At 52.0% G+C, this 18238-nt stretch overlaps 1 protein-coding gene across 1 annotated transcript; it reads right to left on the bottom strand.

Moving 5' to 3' along the window:
* Positions 1-909: 909 nt before the first annotated feature.
* Positions 910-18146, bottom strand: LOC144936156 (periodic tryptophan protein 2 homolog). The gene is made up of 21 exons (XM_078863072.1): positions 17935-18146; positions 16090-16202; positions 15268-15362; positions 14699-14798; positions 14397-14540; positions 13898-14033; positions 12832-13058; positions 11742-11885; positions 10902-10972; positions 9503-9639; positions 8585-8733; positions 8059-8206; positions 7775-7925; positions 7230-7410; positions 6571-6718; positions 5946-6054; positions 5246-5311; positions 4423-4641; positions 4103-4253; positions 2676-2750; positions 910-1796 (listed from the first exon to the last, which is right to left on the bottom strand). The coding sequence occupies exons 1-21, from the start codon at positions 17950-17952 to the stop codon at positions 1667-1669; spliced, it is 2712 nt and encodes a 903-aa protein (XP_078719198.1). The 5' UTR covers positions 17953-18146; the 3' UTR covers positions 910-1666.
* Between the last annotated feature and the right edge of the window lie 92 nt (positions 18147-18238).

Below are 18238 nucleotides of genomic sequence, written 5' to 3'. Positions count from 1 at the left end.
ACGTCCCCCGTCCCAAACGTGGATCGCACGCAAACGCGTTACGATGTTGCACGATGCTACGGGCATCCCTCGACTTGACGATTCTTAAAAAGGAAAATCGTAAATCGGAACGGCTTTAACCATTTCATTCTAAAAGAGAATCGGGGATGTATTGCGAACGGCCATCTCTACTAACCTACACATATACACCTGTGTTTTTACAATAAAAAAATAATAGGAACGTTAACACAATTTAACAATTTTGATTTAAAGCTTTCGTGACTGCAGGGATTCATATTCTTGGTTCTTTCGGTAAAGTGACTTTACCGAAAGAACCAAGAATACAATTTATAAAACTAACGGTAACCTTTTCGGGGAACGCGCTAAAAGATTTTCTGCGCATTGGATTGAGTGGAGAGGCGATGTGGAGGTGCTGCTGCTGCTGCAGGGACACCGTGACGCTGTCGCGGGAGGAAGATGACGCGGCCTCCCACGTGGCCTCCCACGTGATTTATCTCACGGCGTGTGGCCGCAGTGAAATTTCGTTGAAATTCGATGTCGTGAATAGAAAAGTGTCCCGTAATTTGTCAGTTGCTTTTTACGTGAAATTTCGTAAACCGAACGTTTTTGCAAGGAGGGGATTAATCTGTATATCCAACACAAGTCTTGCTGGCTGGCTATTGGGAGCGACAGTCGCGTCCAAAGAATGTGTGGACTGCTCGTTCATGTCAAAGTTCGGGAACAAACTTCTGTTTTAAAGGATCTATTTGAGTGTGGTGCTGCCCCAATGCCCCATGCAGAGGAGCCACACCGTTACTGGGTGCACGCAACACTGCATCAATTGCTGCCCCCCCCAAAACCCCCCGGCAGTGTTCATAAATGGCACACATTCTGGCAACGAATTTGAAATCGAGTCCTGAACAATACTTTTATTGAAAAAAAAACATCCTTTACAGTTACACATTTTAGGTTTGCCACCCGTCTGTGGATTGGCATCTTGTTTCTCAGGTGGCAGGAATTGATTTGTGCATAGATCTGCTACAAGTATTATATTGAACTATATTATACTGCAGTTTTGATAAGACCTAGGCCGATTTGTAAACAGGCATTCAACGACGCACAAATAATTATTGAAACAATCTTCACCATTTGAATGCAGCAACTAGACGCCATGTTTTGTTTGCTACTAAATGGAGCATGGTGAGGTTTGGATGTTAACGCCCTTGCCTGGCATGCCGGAGGTCGTGGGTTCCATCCCAACCCTGACGCCTGCTGTATATTCGGAGTTGGCATGTCTCTCTCCCCGTGGTCGCTTGGATTTTTCTTCAGGTCCTCCAGTTTTTTACCTCCATTTTAGAATCCACGTGAATTTCCATTATTTGGCTGCTATATACTTCCATGTCATAAGCTGCCACTTAGTTGAGCTACGATTGGTGGCCAGGTCGCTTTTGAAAAAGAGCTACATAGCTCGGTGGGCCTTGAGTTCTTTTAGAGTTCCAGGAAGTGACCACAACAATCGCTGGAAGCCCTGGATCTTTGCGTGTTTGTCACCTCCCATGCAGATCTCTTCACCCGACACGCGTCGGCTAGGGCACGATGTGAGCAAAGGTCCATCGCCACCTCTTTAAGCGAGCATGGCAAGGTACACCACAAATGTGGGTGCCGGTTTTGTGCCACGGGTGAAGTCCTAAATCATGAGATCGCTCAAGAGTTCATTCTCGTCCAAGTCCTCTTCTGCCACTCCTCCGTCCGGCGTCTCGGGAGTCTGCTGGGCCAGTGCGAGGACGTAGCGCATGTTGTACATGTTCCAGTCGCACCTGCAATACAAAGATCCCCCCCCCGGAGGCTTAACAGACTTGTGGGGAAAGTGCTGTTAGTAAGGATATAAGCTCGGCACTGCGCACAAAGGGGTGGGTAGAAATCCGATGGACATGCCTGGCTGCCTTTGTCTCCCTGGTGGTGATGTTTACACACTGCTGAGTTGACCAAGGGGAGGGGGCCCATGATCGGTTCAGATACTCGTCATTGGTGTTGGCTGTGAGCAGGAATAGAACTCAGGTCGTCGGGGTTCGTGGTGCAGCGTGCTAACAGCTCCACGGCCACTCCCCATAAACAGACATTTACACGGCATCCCACCACCTCCCAAGGGTGTGTCGACCAACAAGATCGCCTAATGTAGGGCAAGTCTGCAGCTTTCTGGAGTAGTTCTTGGTTTAGAAACTGGTGGGCAGCCCTGTGCATATGCATTATGTAGCCAACCGTGCTAATTGGAGTTGAGGGTTAAGGACGACAAACTAAACGCCAAAAGCAATTCTAAAGAAATGAGAGTTCAATCTACATTTTACACGTGCATGGTTCCAATGGCTTCCTATTTTGGGAAGGAATAATTCTCCAAATGGCCACAGAAGTGCATCTGAAAGCGCGCAATGCGGTGACCGCAGTTCGTGTGATGGCTTATGCTCTTCGGCGAAATGTGTAAAGTATTGCTGTTTATTTGTGGCGAGCACTTTGTGTGTAATGTGCGTGACTAAGATGTTACGACTGCAGGTATATTAACCCTGAAACGCAGGACAAGATGTCTCGTTCACGGTGCACCATTTAAAGATCCCATCATGTAATTTGATAGCAGTAGGCCAGGGGTGGTATGAATCGTGCGGTTGGGCCGTGTGTGTCCAGGCGCTGTGGGGGAATCTCACAGCTTGGCGACTTCATCATGGCGCTTCTGGGTGCTGCGCTGGAGGTTCCGGATCAGCGGCAGGATGGACGCGGAGCTGCCAGCGGAGGGAACAAGACGCCACGGCAACGCGCCATTGAGTGAGGGCATCCAGATGGTGCCAGAGCAGCCATCCACATAGTGGGCAGCAATCCACATAGTGAGCGGGCATCTGCGTTGCAAGGTGACTGGCTACCCTGCATTGCTTCTAAGTAATAATCACAAGCATACAATAGGCACACTCTTCAAAGCAAAGGTGAGGGACTTTGGCTGAAAGCAGATACTCTAGAAAATGGAGACAATGGTAAGGTTCCATAGTCTTTGGTTCTTTCGGTAGAGTCACGTAGGAATAAATTTATTTGATTTTCTACCTACGCGACTTTACCGAAAGAACCAAAGAGTATGGATCCCTGCAGTCACGAAAACTTCAAATCTAGATTAATGGCAAGGTTGATTTAATAACGCTGATGCATCTCCACATTGCTCGTTTACCTAGGAGAGGCCTCGCCAAAGACTCCTTTTGAGGAGGGTCCTGCCCAGTGGTTCTCAGTAGGGGGGGTGGGGGGGTGCAATGTTTTTGTTGCTGCTTTGTGGCATCCCAAAGATGATGCAGGTAATGTTTCAGCATTGGCATGTTTGGGTCAATACCCAGTTGGGTCCCATGTATTCTTAGCTGCAGAACAAACACATTCCAAAAGTGGGGAAGACCAATTCAACACTTGACACCACAGGATGCCAGACCTCACTAGAGGAGCTCGTCATTGTTTTTGTTGAATGTTCCATGGTACAAACAGGTTTTGGTAAACAGGCATTCTCAGTGGCCGCCCCTCGTTTCTAGAACAATATCACCACAACTTGATTTACAGTCACTACCTTCACTCAATCCTCTGAAATCACTTCAAGTGCATTCCTGACAATCTGCCACTACTGAAGCAAGGCGATATACGAATCGTTTATTATTATTATTCTATATAGGAGTCCTGTTGTAATGTTTGCAATGTCATGGTGATTGTGATGGTTACTAGTGTTACTTTCAATTTGTTTGCACAGGAAAACTATTTTACCAAAGGCATTTCTTTTTCTTGTTTTACAATTGTGTCCAATTTTATTCCTCTCTAAATGCACTATTTTGCAATATGTTTCTCTAATCTTAATGTTTACTTTAGTTAAATAATTAAATCATTAAGTAATATATTGTACGTTTTTTATTTGACTTTCATTGCTGTATGTATTCTATTAATTTGTATGCGACCTGTTGCAAACGCTGTTTATTGTGTTGATAAAACCAGATTCAAGAGCTTCTTAGCTTGGAGGACAATTCTAAAGAAACGGTTTAACACTGCTGGCTCATCCGCTCATACACTTGATTGCTGCCACCCTGGGGCCTGCCATGGAGGGGTGTCCTCTCACCGAGCCTTGAGTGACGGCCCGTGCAGCAGCAGCAGCTGGTGTGCCCACAGGAGGTAGAAGTGGAGGTGGCAAGATGACTCCAGCATGACGGCAACAAAATCCAAGGTCTTGAGCACGTAGACTTCTGCGAGGGACCTGCTGACAATCTCGACTGGAGAGGAATGGGAGAGCGTGCAGGCACGGTGTTACAATGCACAAACGCCTGGTGGTCTAGCATCAGACTGCCGGAACTCCACTACCCAGCTGGGAGTGCAAGGACCCTTCACTCCAGGGGAGCGCGGGGACCCATCGTGCTGTGGGTGCGAGGAGCGGTCACTCACTGTGCGAGTGGGGGATGCTCTCCAGCACCTCCTGGATGACCTGCTTCTCATTGAGGCGGAAGCTGAGGATGAGCGCGGTGGAAAAGTTCCCGGCAGAGAGCGCCTTGCGCACGGACTGCGGCGTCACGTCCACGTCCAGGTCAAAGGGGTCAAACACGAGCCCCCTGTCGAGGGAGTAGACCAGCAGCCCCTCCGTCGTCGTGGCAGCCCATCCCTGCCCTGCGCAGCCCATGGCAATCACAATGAGCATTGTGTTGTGCTGTGCCTATCTAAACTGGAAAAAAGAAACTAATTTCTTTTCAAACTGCTGTTAGGATTTGATTAGTTAGTTGTCCTTCCACCACACCTCCGATTTTAGTAAATAGGCAACGAAAGTCCGACACACACAGAACATGCAAGCATTGCTTGTTGCCAGGTTATCTACGCTTTTTAGGTCGTCAAGTGCAGTGCAGGAGGCTGGCTGCCAGCAGTGAGTGAGACAGGACCCAGTGTTGTAGACCAAGTGGTTGAGAATAATCTTTAGTGGGTACAATTGCACACATTTATGGAATTGTAGAACAGTAAAGTTTTTGTACAATTATATTCCATAAGTGCCATCGGTCAACATACAAAGAACGCTGCGCTGAACAGATAGCCAGCCTTGTGGGCAGTGCCACCTTCACAGCACAATGTGTACAAATGCATTATTATTTGATTACATGGGATGGCCAGTTTAAGTCTGAAGACTTTTGTTGGGAGTCCCACATTTGGAATGCTTGGCCAGCGTCAAAGCAGGCACCATGTGTTTGTGTGGTTTCAAAAGGAGGGGAACGTTGTGTTGGACCTGTGGGGGCGAACTGCAGGGATGTAACGCGCACCTCCGGCTTGAAGTGCCGGCTGCTCATGTCTCCTGGGGGCACGAGGGACAAAGAGGACGCGTCAAAGGGCACGACACGCACACCGCCAGGGCCGTCCAAGACTAGAACTGTGGACGCGCCCCATGCCCCACTAACACCAGCGTAGGGGCCACTCGGCGCTCAGCGACGCGCGCGGCTGAGTGATGTCCAGTCGGCTCGACTGGCATGCTGGCATCACGACCATGCTTGGAAGGGTCAACGTGGGGTCATCACCAAACTACGCACACGTAAATGTACCGGCTTGCTCACAACTTTTTTTTGGGGTTGGCTCACGTTAACGAGACGTGAAACAGAGCTTCACAGCACATCGGGCTCCCCCAATATAAATACATATTCCCATCCTGTTTAGAATTTGGCCAAGTGTTGTGTGGCATAACCCTCCACCACCACACGAATGAAACCATGACGCGGCTGTGCAGGCGTCGACGCTATGCTGGGCCGCGTTGTACGGTGCAGCAAAACGGCAACAAGCTTGCACCTTGAAACCACGCATCTCAACGTTTATATTACAAAGAAAACGGGTAAAAGCAAAACCGGCAGTCCTAGAAACGTTGTGAACGGGACACCCGCTGGAGGACCGCTCAACGCACGCGGACTCGCAGGAGGGAGGTGCGTTGTCGAAGTTACCTCGTCGAACGCCGGGAAGGCTGATGGCTGTTCCCTCCTCATCCCCCACACCCTCATCGATCAGCGCCAGGCTTCCAAACTCCGTCATCTTCCGTCGGTCCAGGAATTGCTGTACACCAACACACAAGTCGTTACGTCAAGATGCCCGGTCACATTTATAACATCCCTCATTGGTGCTCTGCCAATTATTTTACTTCCCATTCAAACAAAACTTTTAATTTGACCAGCTAAGGCACACTGAGCTCTTTTTCAGAAGCGACCTGGTTACAATTGATAGCTCAACCAAGTGGCTTATCATAGTGTGGAAATTTATAGCAGCCAAATACTCGAAACACAAGTCGATTCTAAATGTAGAAGTAAAGATCCACACAATCACATGGAGAACATGCACTCCAAATATACAGAGGGGCTTAAACCCACGACCTGTATACCAGGTGAGGTAGTTAACATTTCTCCACCATGCAGAACAGGTGCAAAACGTACCAACTCCACGCAAAAAGGCACCGTGATTAGGGGATCGAACCCAGGACTTTCTTGCTGCAAGGCAGCATGAGCATTACCACCGCACCGCCAACACGACACCATAAAGCGCGTACGGAGGGGAGCATGCGACGACGGCTCTCACCTCCATAGCATCCAGGGAGTGGTTGCAGGAGATCTCAAACTTCTTGATGAGGATTTGTTCCTGGATGTTGTAGATGCAGACAAACTTGGAGCGTCCTCCAGCCAGGATGCACTCCCCGTCGGCCGAGTAGCACAGCGTGGTGAAAGACCTGGGGCGACAGGAACGCCGCGCTGAGGTGGACGTACCTGCAACGCCGAGTGTACCTGGAGCGGAGGCAGCGTCTCCCGGCCCTTGACCCGCGTCATTGACACGTCACAAAGGGGCAACCCCCTCCTGGTGGCAGCTGCCCCTGTGTGGCTGGTGTATCGGCGCCTGGCCTGCTCAAGTCTGCTGAAGAGATGTTAACTACTTCGCCTGGTATACAGGAGGTAGTGGCTTCGATCCCCATCCCGACACCTGTATATTTAGATTTTGCACGTTCTCCCCGTGGTCACGTGGATTTTTCTCCGGGTACTCCGGTTTCTCCCTCCACATTTAAAATCGGCGTCAGTTGAGAGTATTTGGCTGCTATACATTTCCACGCGACGATAAGCCAATTAGTAGAGCTATCATTAGTGATGGCCGGGTCGCTTCTGAAAAAGAGCTATTCAGTAGCTCAAGTGGGCCTGCCTCCCCTGGTAAAAAACCGTAACAAATAGCAAGTTTTATTTGCGACTCACTTCCCCTTGGCGGTGTGCTTGGCGGTGACGAGGTCGAGGTCCCGGCGCCCCATGGCCAGGTCGTGGCGCCCCTCGATGGAGCCGGTCTGCGTGGCCTGGTGCGGATCCCAAAACGAGATGTGGCCGTCCAGCGTGGCGACGGCGATCTGCTTGCCGTCCGGCCGGAACACCACGGCCAGGGCTGCGGTGGCAGGCACAGCGGCGCGCAGTTAAACGTCAAGCGCCTACCGGCTGGCACTGCCGCCGCCGTACCTCCAATTAGCACGGTTGGCTACGTACGGTGCGAAAGATGTTCGACGTACGCACGTACACGCAGCAGCAAGACCACCAGCCACAGGGTCAACCCGGAAGCGTCGTGGTCTTTGGTCAGTCGACTCGATCAGTGGCTAGGAGATGTTATCTCCCTCGCCTGGTATACAGGCGGTCGTGGGCTTGATCCTGACCGTGACTATGCGAGGAGCGGCGAGCGGGGGCATTGAGGGCAATAGTGAGCGGGGCGGTGAGTGGAGCGTTGAGGCGGGTGGGGGCGGTAAGGCGAGCGGTACCGTCCGAGTTGAGCTGGATGGTCTCCCGGTTGCCCTTGTTCTCGAACACGTCCCAGACGCGCACCGTGCGGTCCCACGAGCAGCTCGCCAGCAGGGCCTGCCCGGGGCTGAAGCTGAGGCCACTCACCGGCCCCTCGTGACCGGCCAGCACCTGCACGCGAGACAAAGACAAAGAGACCCCCCCGTGTAGCCTCGACAGACCTCTGGGGCGAGTGCCGCGCGTTAACGGTGGATCCTGCGTCCCAGGCACCCACGGTGGCAGGGAGTGGCGAGCGGACACAAACCTCCAGCAGACGTCCCGTCTGCATGGACCACACGTAGACCTCGAAGTGGTCGGAGGATCCGGCGCACACCACCTCCCCGCTCGAGTCCACCGCCACGCTGCAGAACTGCGCCGGACGCGGCGACGTGAACGTCCGGAAGTTGCGGTACCTGTGGGACGCCGGGCCGGCGAGGTGTTAACGACCTCGCTTGGTATGCAGGAGCTCGTGGTCTCCATCCCGACCCTGATGATGCTGCTGTATATCTGGAGTCTGGTATTCTCTCTCCCCTTCTCTCCCCGTGGTGGTTGTGAGGATTTTTCTCTGGGTCCTCCGGTTTTTCCCCTCCACATTTAGAATTTATGTGCGTTGAGCATATTTGGCTGGCGATAGAAATGTCCACGTTATGACAAGCCATTTCGTTGAGCTATCATTTGTGGCCAGGTCTGAAAAAAGAGCTAAACAGCCCAGTGGGTTTTAGCTGGTAAAATAAAAATTTAGTTTAGTTTAAGTCTCGCGTCCGGCCATGGGAATGTGGAACTTGCGCCACCTGTGCAGGTCGAAGGCTCGGACGGTGCCATCCAGGGAGGCGGAGAGCACCACGAAGCCGGTGCTGGTGAAGGTGACGCCCGTGATGGAGCTGCTGTGGTCGCTGAAGGTGACGAAGCAGAAGCCGCTGCTGGTGTTCCACAACTTCACCTGCAGCACGCACACACCACCACCGCCGCCAACCTCACGTTATCATATTATTATTATAGGATTTTATAATAATTATCATTATGGTGGCTAGGAGATGTTAACTACTTTACCTGGTATACAGGAGGTCATGGGTTCAATCTTGACGCCTGTTGTATATTTAGAGTTTGCGTTTCTCTCCCCTCCCGTGGTCGTGTGGATTTTTCTCCGGGTCTTCTGGTTTTTCCCTCCACATTTAGAATCAACATCACGCGTTAAGAGTATTTGGCTGCTATAATATTTCACGTTTTAAGCCACTTCTCGTTGAGCTATCATTTGTGACAGCCAGGTCGCTTCTAAAAAGAGCTACATAGATAGCTCAGTGGGCCTTACCTTATTAATTTACCTAAAATAAAATAATGAATTATTCTTCTTGTTTACCAAGGAGAATCTCACTCCGAGTCTCAAGAAGTATTTTCAGGAGGGGACTGCCCAACGTTCGCAATGGGGCCGATGGTGCCCCTGCTGCTGTGTGTTGTCTTGCTGTGGTCTGGGATGGCTCTTGCTGTTGTTTTGCTGCCTTGCCCAAAAGTCCAAACACATATCCTGATTCTGACTCTCCGGCGGCATCTTTGTTTATCACTGATTTACGCCGTCTCGATAATCGTCGATGCACCTTTCTCAGGAACGCCCCCCTCCCTCCACCACCCCACCCTCCTCCCCCACCCTCCGTCACCCCCCCTGAACGTAACCCGGCGCCACTGTGGCAAACCAAACGGAGCGGAAGCGTCACCTTGCCATCATCTCCGCCCGTCGCCATGTGCTGCCCATCGGGCGAGTAGCTCACGCACGCCATGCTGTTGTAGTGGCCCTGCTGCTTCATGACGTACGACTCGCTCTGCCATTCCCACACCAACAGCTGCCCGTAGCCTGCACCGCAGCAAAACAACAACAAACATCCCCCCAACCCCGTACAGCTTTGAACACGGTGGAGAAACGTACGTATGTTGAACTTCTATTCTATTTCAGATTGAAATAGTGCCCTTTTCAGAGAGCTTTACAATACCATACGTAGCCAACTGTACTAGTAAAAGGACAACAAACTAAACACAAAGCCGTTCTCAAGAAATGTTAACTACCTCGCCTGATATACAGGAGGATTTAATCCCGACCCTGACGATGGATTTTTCTCCTGGGTCGTGAATTTTTCTCTGAGTCCTGCGGCTTTTCCCTCCACATTTAGAATAGACATCATGCGTTTAGAGTATTTGGCTGCTAAAATGTTCACGTGATAAGCAACTTCGTTGAGCTATCATTTGTGGCCAGGTTGCTTCTGAACAAGAGCTGTATAGCTGAGTGGGCCTTAACTGGTAAAAGAAAACAATAGTTTTATAGTTTAGTTTTAACAGACTTTGGGTAGCAAGTGCTGTTAGCGAGGAACACCTATGAAGGCTGGCACAGTGGCACACAAGGGGGTGGGTGGCCAGCACCATGCAAAATGGTGACACACAGAGTGGAATGACGTAGTTGGCAGCAGGGGCGTGCTGCAACAAGGGTTGAGGAACGAGTGACAGCAGCAGAGGGGCACGTGGGGATCACGGAAGGGCGACAGGGGAGGGACGGGAAGCAGTGGAGGGGTGATGGAGAAGAGGCGAGGCCTTAACAGAGAAACAGGAGGAGGTTAAGGAGGGGGACTGCGTAATGTACTGGGGCAGTGTTGAGTCTCTGGGCAGTGTTGAGTCTATGGTGCAGTGCTGAGTCTATGGGCAGTGTTGAGTCTATGGGTAACAGTGCTGAGTCTATGGGTAACAGTGCTGAGTCTATGGGTAACAGTGCTGAGTCTATGGGTAGCAGTGCTGAGTCTATGGGTAGCAGTGCTGAGTCTATGGGTAGCAGTGCTGAGTCTATGGGTAACAGTGCTGAGTCTATGGGTAGCAGTGCTGAGTCTATGGGTAGCAGTGCTGAGTCTATGGGTAGCAGTGCTGAGTCTATGGTGCAGTGCTGTTCAATGTGCAGGGGAAGTTGATTCCAGTGGAGGGCTGCAAGGAGGGAGAAGGACCGAACACGGGGGCTGGGCACAGGGAGGAGGAGGAGGGACAAAGAGAAGATTGGGAACGAAGAGGACGAGAGGAGGAGGAGATCTACGAAGCCAGATGGCAGCAGTGCCGCAAGGACAGCGAACACCGACTCACCTGTACAGCCAAAAGCGATCCAGTCGCCCGTGTTGTTGATGCAAACCGACGAGATCGATTGGTCCGAAATGCTGCAGGAAAAGGGAGAGAATTTACACGGGAAGGGTTCGCGCTGCGGTCATCCCAAAAACGTTTCAACACCGATTCATCTGGCACGCACGCGAAGCGCGCGATGGTCGCGCGTCGTGCGAGCACGCAACGTCGCTGCGCCCCGGCGTTCGTGGCGCAGCCAACATTCATCGCACTGGGACGTGAGGGTTGGCGGATCACGGAAGTGTGTGAGACTCCCAACCCTGCCGGGGCGGCAAGGTAAACTAAACTAGACGCAGTGCAGCGCGGAGTAGGAGGCGCTCGCGACCAATATCATCAGTAACAGTTTATTTTGGGTTAGATCGCGTAAATATATAAATGTGTCGTTAAACCCGCCACCACCCGACACAGCCAACTAGTAAGGGTTGTCACGTAAACAGAACGTGCCAATTCGTCACTCGTACAACACACCGGTGTGTTGGAGAGCCAAACCACAAAATGTACAACTTTTTATTTTACAGCGTCGCCTACCCCTACTGCAAATGTAATTGGCAGGACCCTCCACAAAGAAAAGTCTTGAGACTATTTATTATATTTTCCCAAGTAAGGCCCACTGAGCTGTGTAGCTCTTTTGCAAAAGTGACCTGGCCACAAATGACAGCTCAATCAAGTGGCTTATCATCATGTGGAAATTTACAGCAGCCAGATACTCCTGAAGGCATGCTGATTATGTGGAGGGAAAAACCAGAGGACCCGGAGAAAAATCCACCACCAGGTGATCTTAAAGATGTCGAGAGGCCGATGTCTCACCTGAGAGAGTGGATGAGGTTGAAGTCCGGCAGCTCGTGGATGTGGAACACTCCGGAGGCGAAGGCCGAGACGAGGATCTGCGTGGCCTTGTGGTAGTCGGCGGCGGTGAGGCAGTTGAAGTCTCCGTCTTTGTTGAAGAAGTACCTGCAGGGACGAGGTGCCACCACCACTTCAGCGATGCTGACGGACACACTCAACTAAAATAACTCAACTACCTCACCTAAATTTCGATTTAAAGCTTTCATGACTGCAGGTATTCATCTTCTTGTTTCTTTCGGCAAAGTCACGTAGAAGGGAAATTATAAAATAATAAAAATAAAACATAATAAAATACAATTCTCACGACGTTTCGGCCACAACGCAAGCATCCGTCCTCACGTGAAGAACAGGTCTGTCGGAAAGACAGTGTCACCTAACTCAACTCGCCTCAGCTAAAACTAGCGAACTAAACTAACTCAACTAAACTTGTATTTTGACCAGATGAGGCCCACTGATCTATGCAGATATTTTTTAGAGCGACCTGGCCATCACAAATGATGGTTTAACGAAGCGGCTTATCGTCGTCTAGAAATGTATAGCAGCCGAATACTCTAAACGTGCGATGTTGATTCTAAACGTGGAGGGGGAAAATCGCGACCACCACGGCAAGAGAGATAGACGCAAACTCCACATATACAGCAGGCGTCAGGGTCGGGATCGAACCCACGACCACCTGCATAGCAGGCGAGGTAGTTAACATCTCGCCACTGCGCACCTGGAACACAGTCTGCTCTCTCTGTGGAGGCAACGAGTCGATTGGTCTGGCGGCAAAGTGACAACGCTCGTGCCTCACAGCAGGAAGGGCCTGGGTTTAATTCCCCACTCGGCTGCCTTTCTGGTGCACAAGCACGATTACGAGGGGATCTGTGAAACTGCTTCCGTGCTCGACCGTTGCTCCACATCGCGCGGTGCCGTCACGCGACAATGCCGGACGACAGCCGCGTTCGCTTCTTTGCAACCACCACACTCACAACTCAACACCACAGCTCGTCACACTTGCACACAACAACAACAACTCACAGCCACAACTTGCGCGTCACTCGCCACTCACTTGAACTTCTGTTTGTAGTGGACCTTGTATTGGGCAACTTCCGTCTCCACTTTCCCGTGAATCACTTCGCCGGCCTTCTCCCCCTCGCCGTCGCCGCAGGGAACTTCCCGCTCCTCCTCCTCCGCCGCCGCCTCCTCCGGGGCCTTCGTGACCCGAGGCCTGAGGCCCGTCAGCGGAGTGTCGCACTCCCACACGCACAGCGCGGCATCCCGACTCAGCGTGTAAATCTGAGAAAGCGCCAACACACGAACACGTGAACACGCCAACACAGGAGCACGCGCGCTCTCCCTCTCTCTCAACAGTTTATCCAGCAAAGCCTCGCCTAGTAGGGCGCAGCGGTGGCGAGATGTTACCTTCCTCGCCTGGTATATCAGAGGTCGTGGGTTCGATCCCTATCTTGACACCTGCTGAATATTCGGAGTTTGCGTGCTCTCCTTGTGGACGCGTTAATTTTTCTCCAGGTCCTCCGGTTTTTCCCTCCACGCTTATAATCAACGTGCATTTAGAGTATTTGACTGCTATAAATGTCCACGTGGTAAGCCATTTCGTTGAGCTATAATTTGCGATAGCCCAGTCGTTTCTATATCGTCTCAAGATTGTATTTTAGGAGGGTCCTGCCAAATATGTAATCACATTGTAATCCCAATTCAGTAATTTGCAGGTATTTGTTCAGCGTTAGGATGTTGCTACGTTGTATGTGGTTTTGTTTTCTTGTGGCTATGGGAGGAAACCGCCCATTCACAACAGGGGGTAGAACACCCAAACTCCACGCAGAAAGGTGCCCGGGGGTTCGGATTGAACCCAGGTGGGGGGCTCCTTGCCACGAGACTCCGCTGGCGCCCACACGTCACTGTCACGGCCGAGCCGATGGACAACGGCACGAATCAAACGGCACGAGCAGCGACCCAGCGATGCCCGAGTGCAGGCCGCGGGGCTGGCACCACCCACCAGGCTGACCGCCCGCCCACGAGCTGTCCGTCAGCCGCACCACCCCACCCCCCACACCTGGGGGGTGCCCTCCCCCTCTCCGCCCGCCGCAAGCGAGCCAAGGGAGGCGCGCACGTACGTCAAGGGAGTTCTGCCTGAAGAAGCACGCGACGATGGCGTCCCTGTGGCCCCCGAGGGCGTAGAAGACCAGGTTCTGCCAGCGTTCGACTCCAAACACCCACGTGGACATGTCCTTGCTGCCCACCGAGAAGCACCTGGGGGGGGGGGTGGAGACGCGCGTGGTGCTGTCACAAAGACGCAGAGAGGCTCTCGCGACCGAAACCACGCGAGATCGCGCGCCAGATCTCACTCGCTGGCGCGGGCAGTCGCCCACCGCGTCGGCCTTCTCGCGCTACGACTACCACCACGACCACTACTTAAGGCCACCAGGGGCTGCCAGTGGCCCGCGGGGCCTTCAATGAACAACGCTGTCTTGGAGGAATCCGATGAGCTATAAAGCTCTTCTTCACAGCTGTCCAGTAGATCTCCAGGCAGCACCCAGCATCGTGCGGAGCGAACACGGAAGCGCACGCACGGTAGCGATGGGCGGTGCGCGCAACGCCGGGCCGTGAGCTCACCTGGAATCGTCCGTCCAGTCGATGCACGTGGTCTCGTCGTACGGCCCAAAGAAGGTTTTGTCCAGCACGAATGGGTTGAACTCCCGCACGAGGCCGGGAGCGTGATAAAGCATCGCCACCTTGTCTTTGGTCACGACAAACTTCCTGCAAAATCGGCGTTCGATAAGAGTCACAAAATCACAAACTATTTTTTATTTTACGAGGTAAGGCCCACTGAGCCTTCTTATAACCCCGCGACCTCCCACGAGGGGGGTCAGCTTCCCCGACGAGGTGGAGTGGGGGGGGTGTTGGTGGCAACTCACCGCCCGTCCGGAGAGAACTTGATGCTGTGCACCGGCTTGTTGAAGTGGAAGTGGTGCAGCACCGACTTGCCGATCATGCTCACGAGCACCGCGGCACCCTCTGCAACAGGGACCCCACCCCCCCCCCCACGGCATCAACGCTCGCATTCTCAAGAGGCAACAATAAGCTCGGCAAAAGCGTACGTGGTGGTGTATATCATCGGATTTTCTTTCGATTAGTTTTTCTTCCGACACCGGTAGAAAACTAAAATACAATAACTTTATCGGTACCGAGGCTCCCCCCAAGGCCACGCGGGAGGGCGTGTGGCACAGTTTGGCGCCGGCTGTCGTAGAGTGCGGCGGTCGTGTCGCTACGATTCTCTGCCGTGAGTAACGGCGTCTTTAAAAACAATGCTACAATGAGCCGCTTGCGCGTTTCCCGAGATTCAGAGGTGAACGGGACACCCATCCTGCAGTCGTCTCGGAACGGGAAAGAGTTAATATCTCGGGGCAAGCAGCTTATAATCACACGAAGGGCGGATGTTAACGAGCACGGCTCGCAGAGCGGGGACGCTGTGGGAAGGCCGCACCTTCGTCGATGAGGATGGCCAGGCTCATGTCTCGAGAGAGGCCCACACAGCTGATGTTGACCCTTGTCGCCACAGGCAGGGTCTCCGACTTGTTACTGTTGCGTACACACACAAAGACAAAGATCACCCGTGTAGCGTTAACAGCCTGTTGGGGCAAGTGCTGATAGTGAGTACCTATGAAGACTGGTACAGGGGCACACAAGGGGTGGTGGCCAGTACCACCCCCAAAAACCTTCGTCTCCCCACTGGCGATGTTTACGCACTGCACCAGGTACTCATTTGAGGCCGAGTCGACCAAGGAGAGGCCCAGGACCAGTTCTGATACTCGTCACTGGTGTTGGTGACCATGAGTTGAAATCAAACTCAGGTTGCTGGGCTCGTAGCGCAGAGCGCCAACCATTGCACAACCGCTTTCCACCACCGTTGTGGAGAAACACAAACACATTCATCATTTTAAATAATGAGTAGGAAACACATAGCGCAAGGTGGTCTCCACCCATTGCCTGAAATGAAGCAATGTGGAACTCCATGAAGATTGCAACGCTGGAAAATACACACTGTAAATGTAACAATGATGATGGGTGAGCTTTGCTAAACACTTTAGGTTATAAATTCATCAGCACTGGTTCACCACGAGACAACGCATGACCCAATTCGACCTTCTGTGTCTCGTCAGGAGTCAGGGTATCGCTTAAATGAATGCTGGCGAACTGGCAGACCGCTTGTAAACAACAAGAGCCCTCTCGGGACATGGCTTGGAGTGTGACGCTAAACCCTTGTAACACCGAGAGCAGGCATCGCTGCCCACGTGGCGGCACTCACTTTTTGAGGTCGAAGAGCGTGATGCGGTTCCCCACGGGGCTGACCACGCTGTTGCCATCGGGAGAGAAGGCGAGGTTTCCGCGACGGTACACAGTGCCCAGCAGGTTCGAAAACTGCGGAGCAAAGGCACAGGCACCAACCTTAGCAGACACTCGCTCACCGACGACGCTCACGCTCGCGCGCATTGCCGCGGTGGCTAGGAGATGTCATCTCTCTCGCTTGGTATGGAGGAGGTCGTGGGTTCGATCCCGACCCTCACAATGCCTGTATATTTGGAGTTTGCGTGTTCGTTCTCTCCGTGATCGCGTTGATTTTTCTCCGAATTTTCCGGGTTTTCCCTCGACATTTAGAATTTGGCTGCTATACATTTCCACGTGATAAGCAACTTGGCTGAGCTATCATTTGTGGGCAGGTCACTTCTGAAAAACAAGAGCTATATCGCTCAGTGAGTCTTAGCTGGTAAAATAAAACAGTTGAGTTCAATATAGTCGTGTTGTATGTATGTTGGAGGTGCGGGGAAAGACAACTAAACACAAAGAGCAGTTCTAAAGAAATTAGTTTTCAATTTAGTTTTTTTTTTTATATCGGAAGAGCATTTTAATTACACATCCACCACATAATCGTGGCAGAATGGTTGATGAAGCATTCCATGATTGAGACATTTTAATGCGCGTGTGTAAACAGTAATGGGTGCATTTCGCCGAGATGTTCACGCAGCCCTAACTATGGCCATACATTACACCACTGTGCTCTGGGCTCCTTCAACGAAGGAGGAACAGCAAGACTACACATGCCGCTCTCTCTCTGCTGAAGCCCTCGCTCTGGTCGAGGCGAGCAGCAGACCTCGACATTGGCATTTGGTTCCTGAACATACTGAGATTCGCAAGAAAACGAGAGAGCCGATTTCGTGCCAATGATTGGTACTGCTTTGAAAGTTACACGGAGGCAGAGAGATGCGCATGTGGATGAGAGAACAAATGCAGCCTGGACAAGTCATGTTGACGGGTTTGAACAGGACAACACTGCAGACGGGGTCGTGGGCTGGCGGCCAAGACGAACGACGGAGTCGCAGCTCAAGGAGGGAACATTCCGAGGATAACTCACGCGACGACGAAGCGATGAAGTCAGCTGTTGCAACATGCAAAGTGGACTTTGAAGTCGCACGAGCGTGAGCAATGGTTGCTGTACTTTAACGTCGTTGCTATTTCTAGTTTTAGCGACCCGGGTTACTATTCAAAATGAGACGATTATCCGGGTGTCTTTTAATTTCTCACCTGGTTACTGAACGTGAATCTACTGCTGTTGATTATGACGGTGGTGATAATTACAAGGCTACAACTCCCAAGTCACAATCACACAGTGCAGTCCGTATTGAGGCAAAATCAGAATATATACTGCAGGAGGAGAATCCGACGAGCTTTCAAGCTCCTTTTCACGTGTCCAGTAGGGGCGGATCAGGACGTGACAACAGTACAAACACACGATAGGAGATCGAAGAATAGTAAAGGTAACCAAATCACTTAAAATTATTTAGATAAAATATTTTTTTACATTTTACCAGGTAAAGCTCACTGAGCTATTAGCTTCTTTTTCAGAAGCGACCTGGCCGCAAATAATAGCTCAAGAAAGTGGCTCATCATCACGTGGACATTTTATAGCAGCCAAATCATCTAAATGCAGCTGCCCCTCTGCAGAGACCGACTGAGTGCGCCTCCAAATCCTCTCTCGTGAGACGGGGCGAAGAGGAGAAGACGCCAGAGGAGAGAGCCTGAGGACGAGAAGGACGAGACGGGCCGACAGAGCAATGGAGACCGCGCTCCGTGCACCGCTCGCGATGGAACGAACCCTGAAGTTGAACTTCATGACGGCGGAGCGCTGCGCGGAACCGGAGCCGCGAACAGGAGCCGAGGGGAGCCACGGGGGGGGAGAGCAGGGAAGACGTGGAGCTACGTGGAGTCAGACGTGGAGCTATGTGGAGTCGCGGTGTGGAGCCGCAGTGTGGAGCACGTGGCCGTACTAACACGTGCTTCCGGGTTAACGCGCCCGCGAGGGGGTAAACCCTCGGCGATAACTTCCGGTTCACCCCCCCCTCCAACCCCCACCGCACATCCCCCGTTCCGCCCTCGCCGCCTCGGGCGGTCCTGCTTCC

The sequence above is a fragment of the Lampetra fluviatilis genome, chromosome 1 (assembly GCF_964198595.1).
Source record: "Lampetra fluviatilis chromosome 1, kcLamFluv1.1, whole genome shotgun sequence".
In the NCBI taxonomy this organism is placed as follows: Eukaryota; Metazoa; Chordata; class Hyperoartia; order Petromyzontiformes; family Petromyzontidae; genus Lampetra; species Lampetra fluviatilis.
The sequence above is the reverse complement of the archived record's forward strand: the minus strand, read 5'-3'. Positions and strand labels throughout refer to the sequence as shown.

Bases quoted from the DNA above. Each gene is read 5' to 3' on its own strand.
- LOC144936156 (XM_078863072.1), bottom strand. The intron at 7,411-7,774 runs GTACCGCTCGCC...CTGCCACCGCAG, and splicing joins CATCCAGCTCAACTCGGACG to CCCTGGCCGTGGTGTTCCGG. The intron at 6,055-6,570 runs GTGAGAGCCGTC...GTTGGTGTACAG, and splicing joins ACTCCCTGGATGCTATGGAG to CAATTCCTGGACCGACGGAA.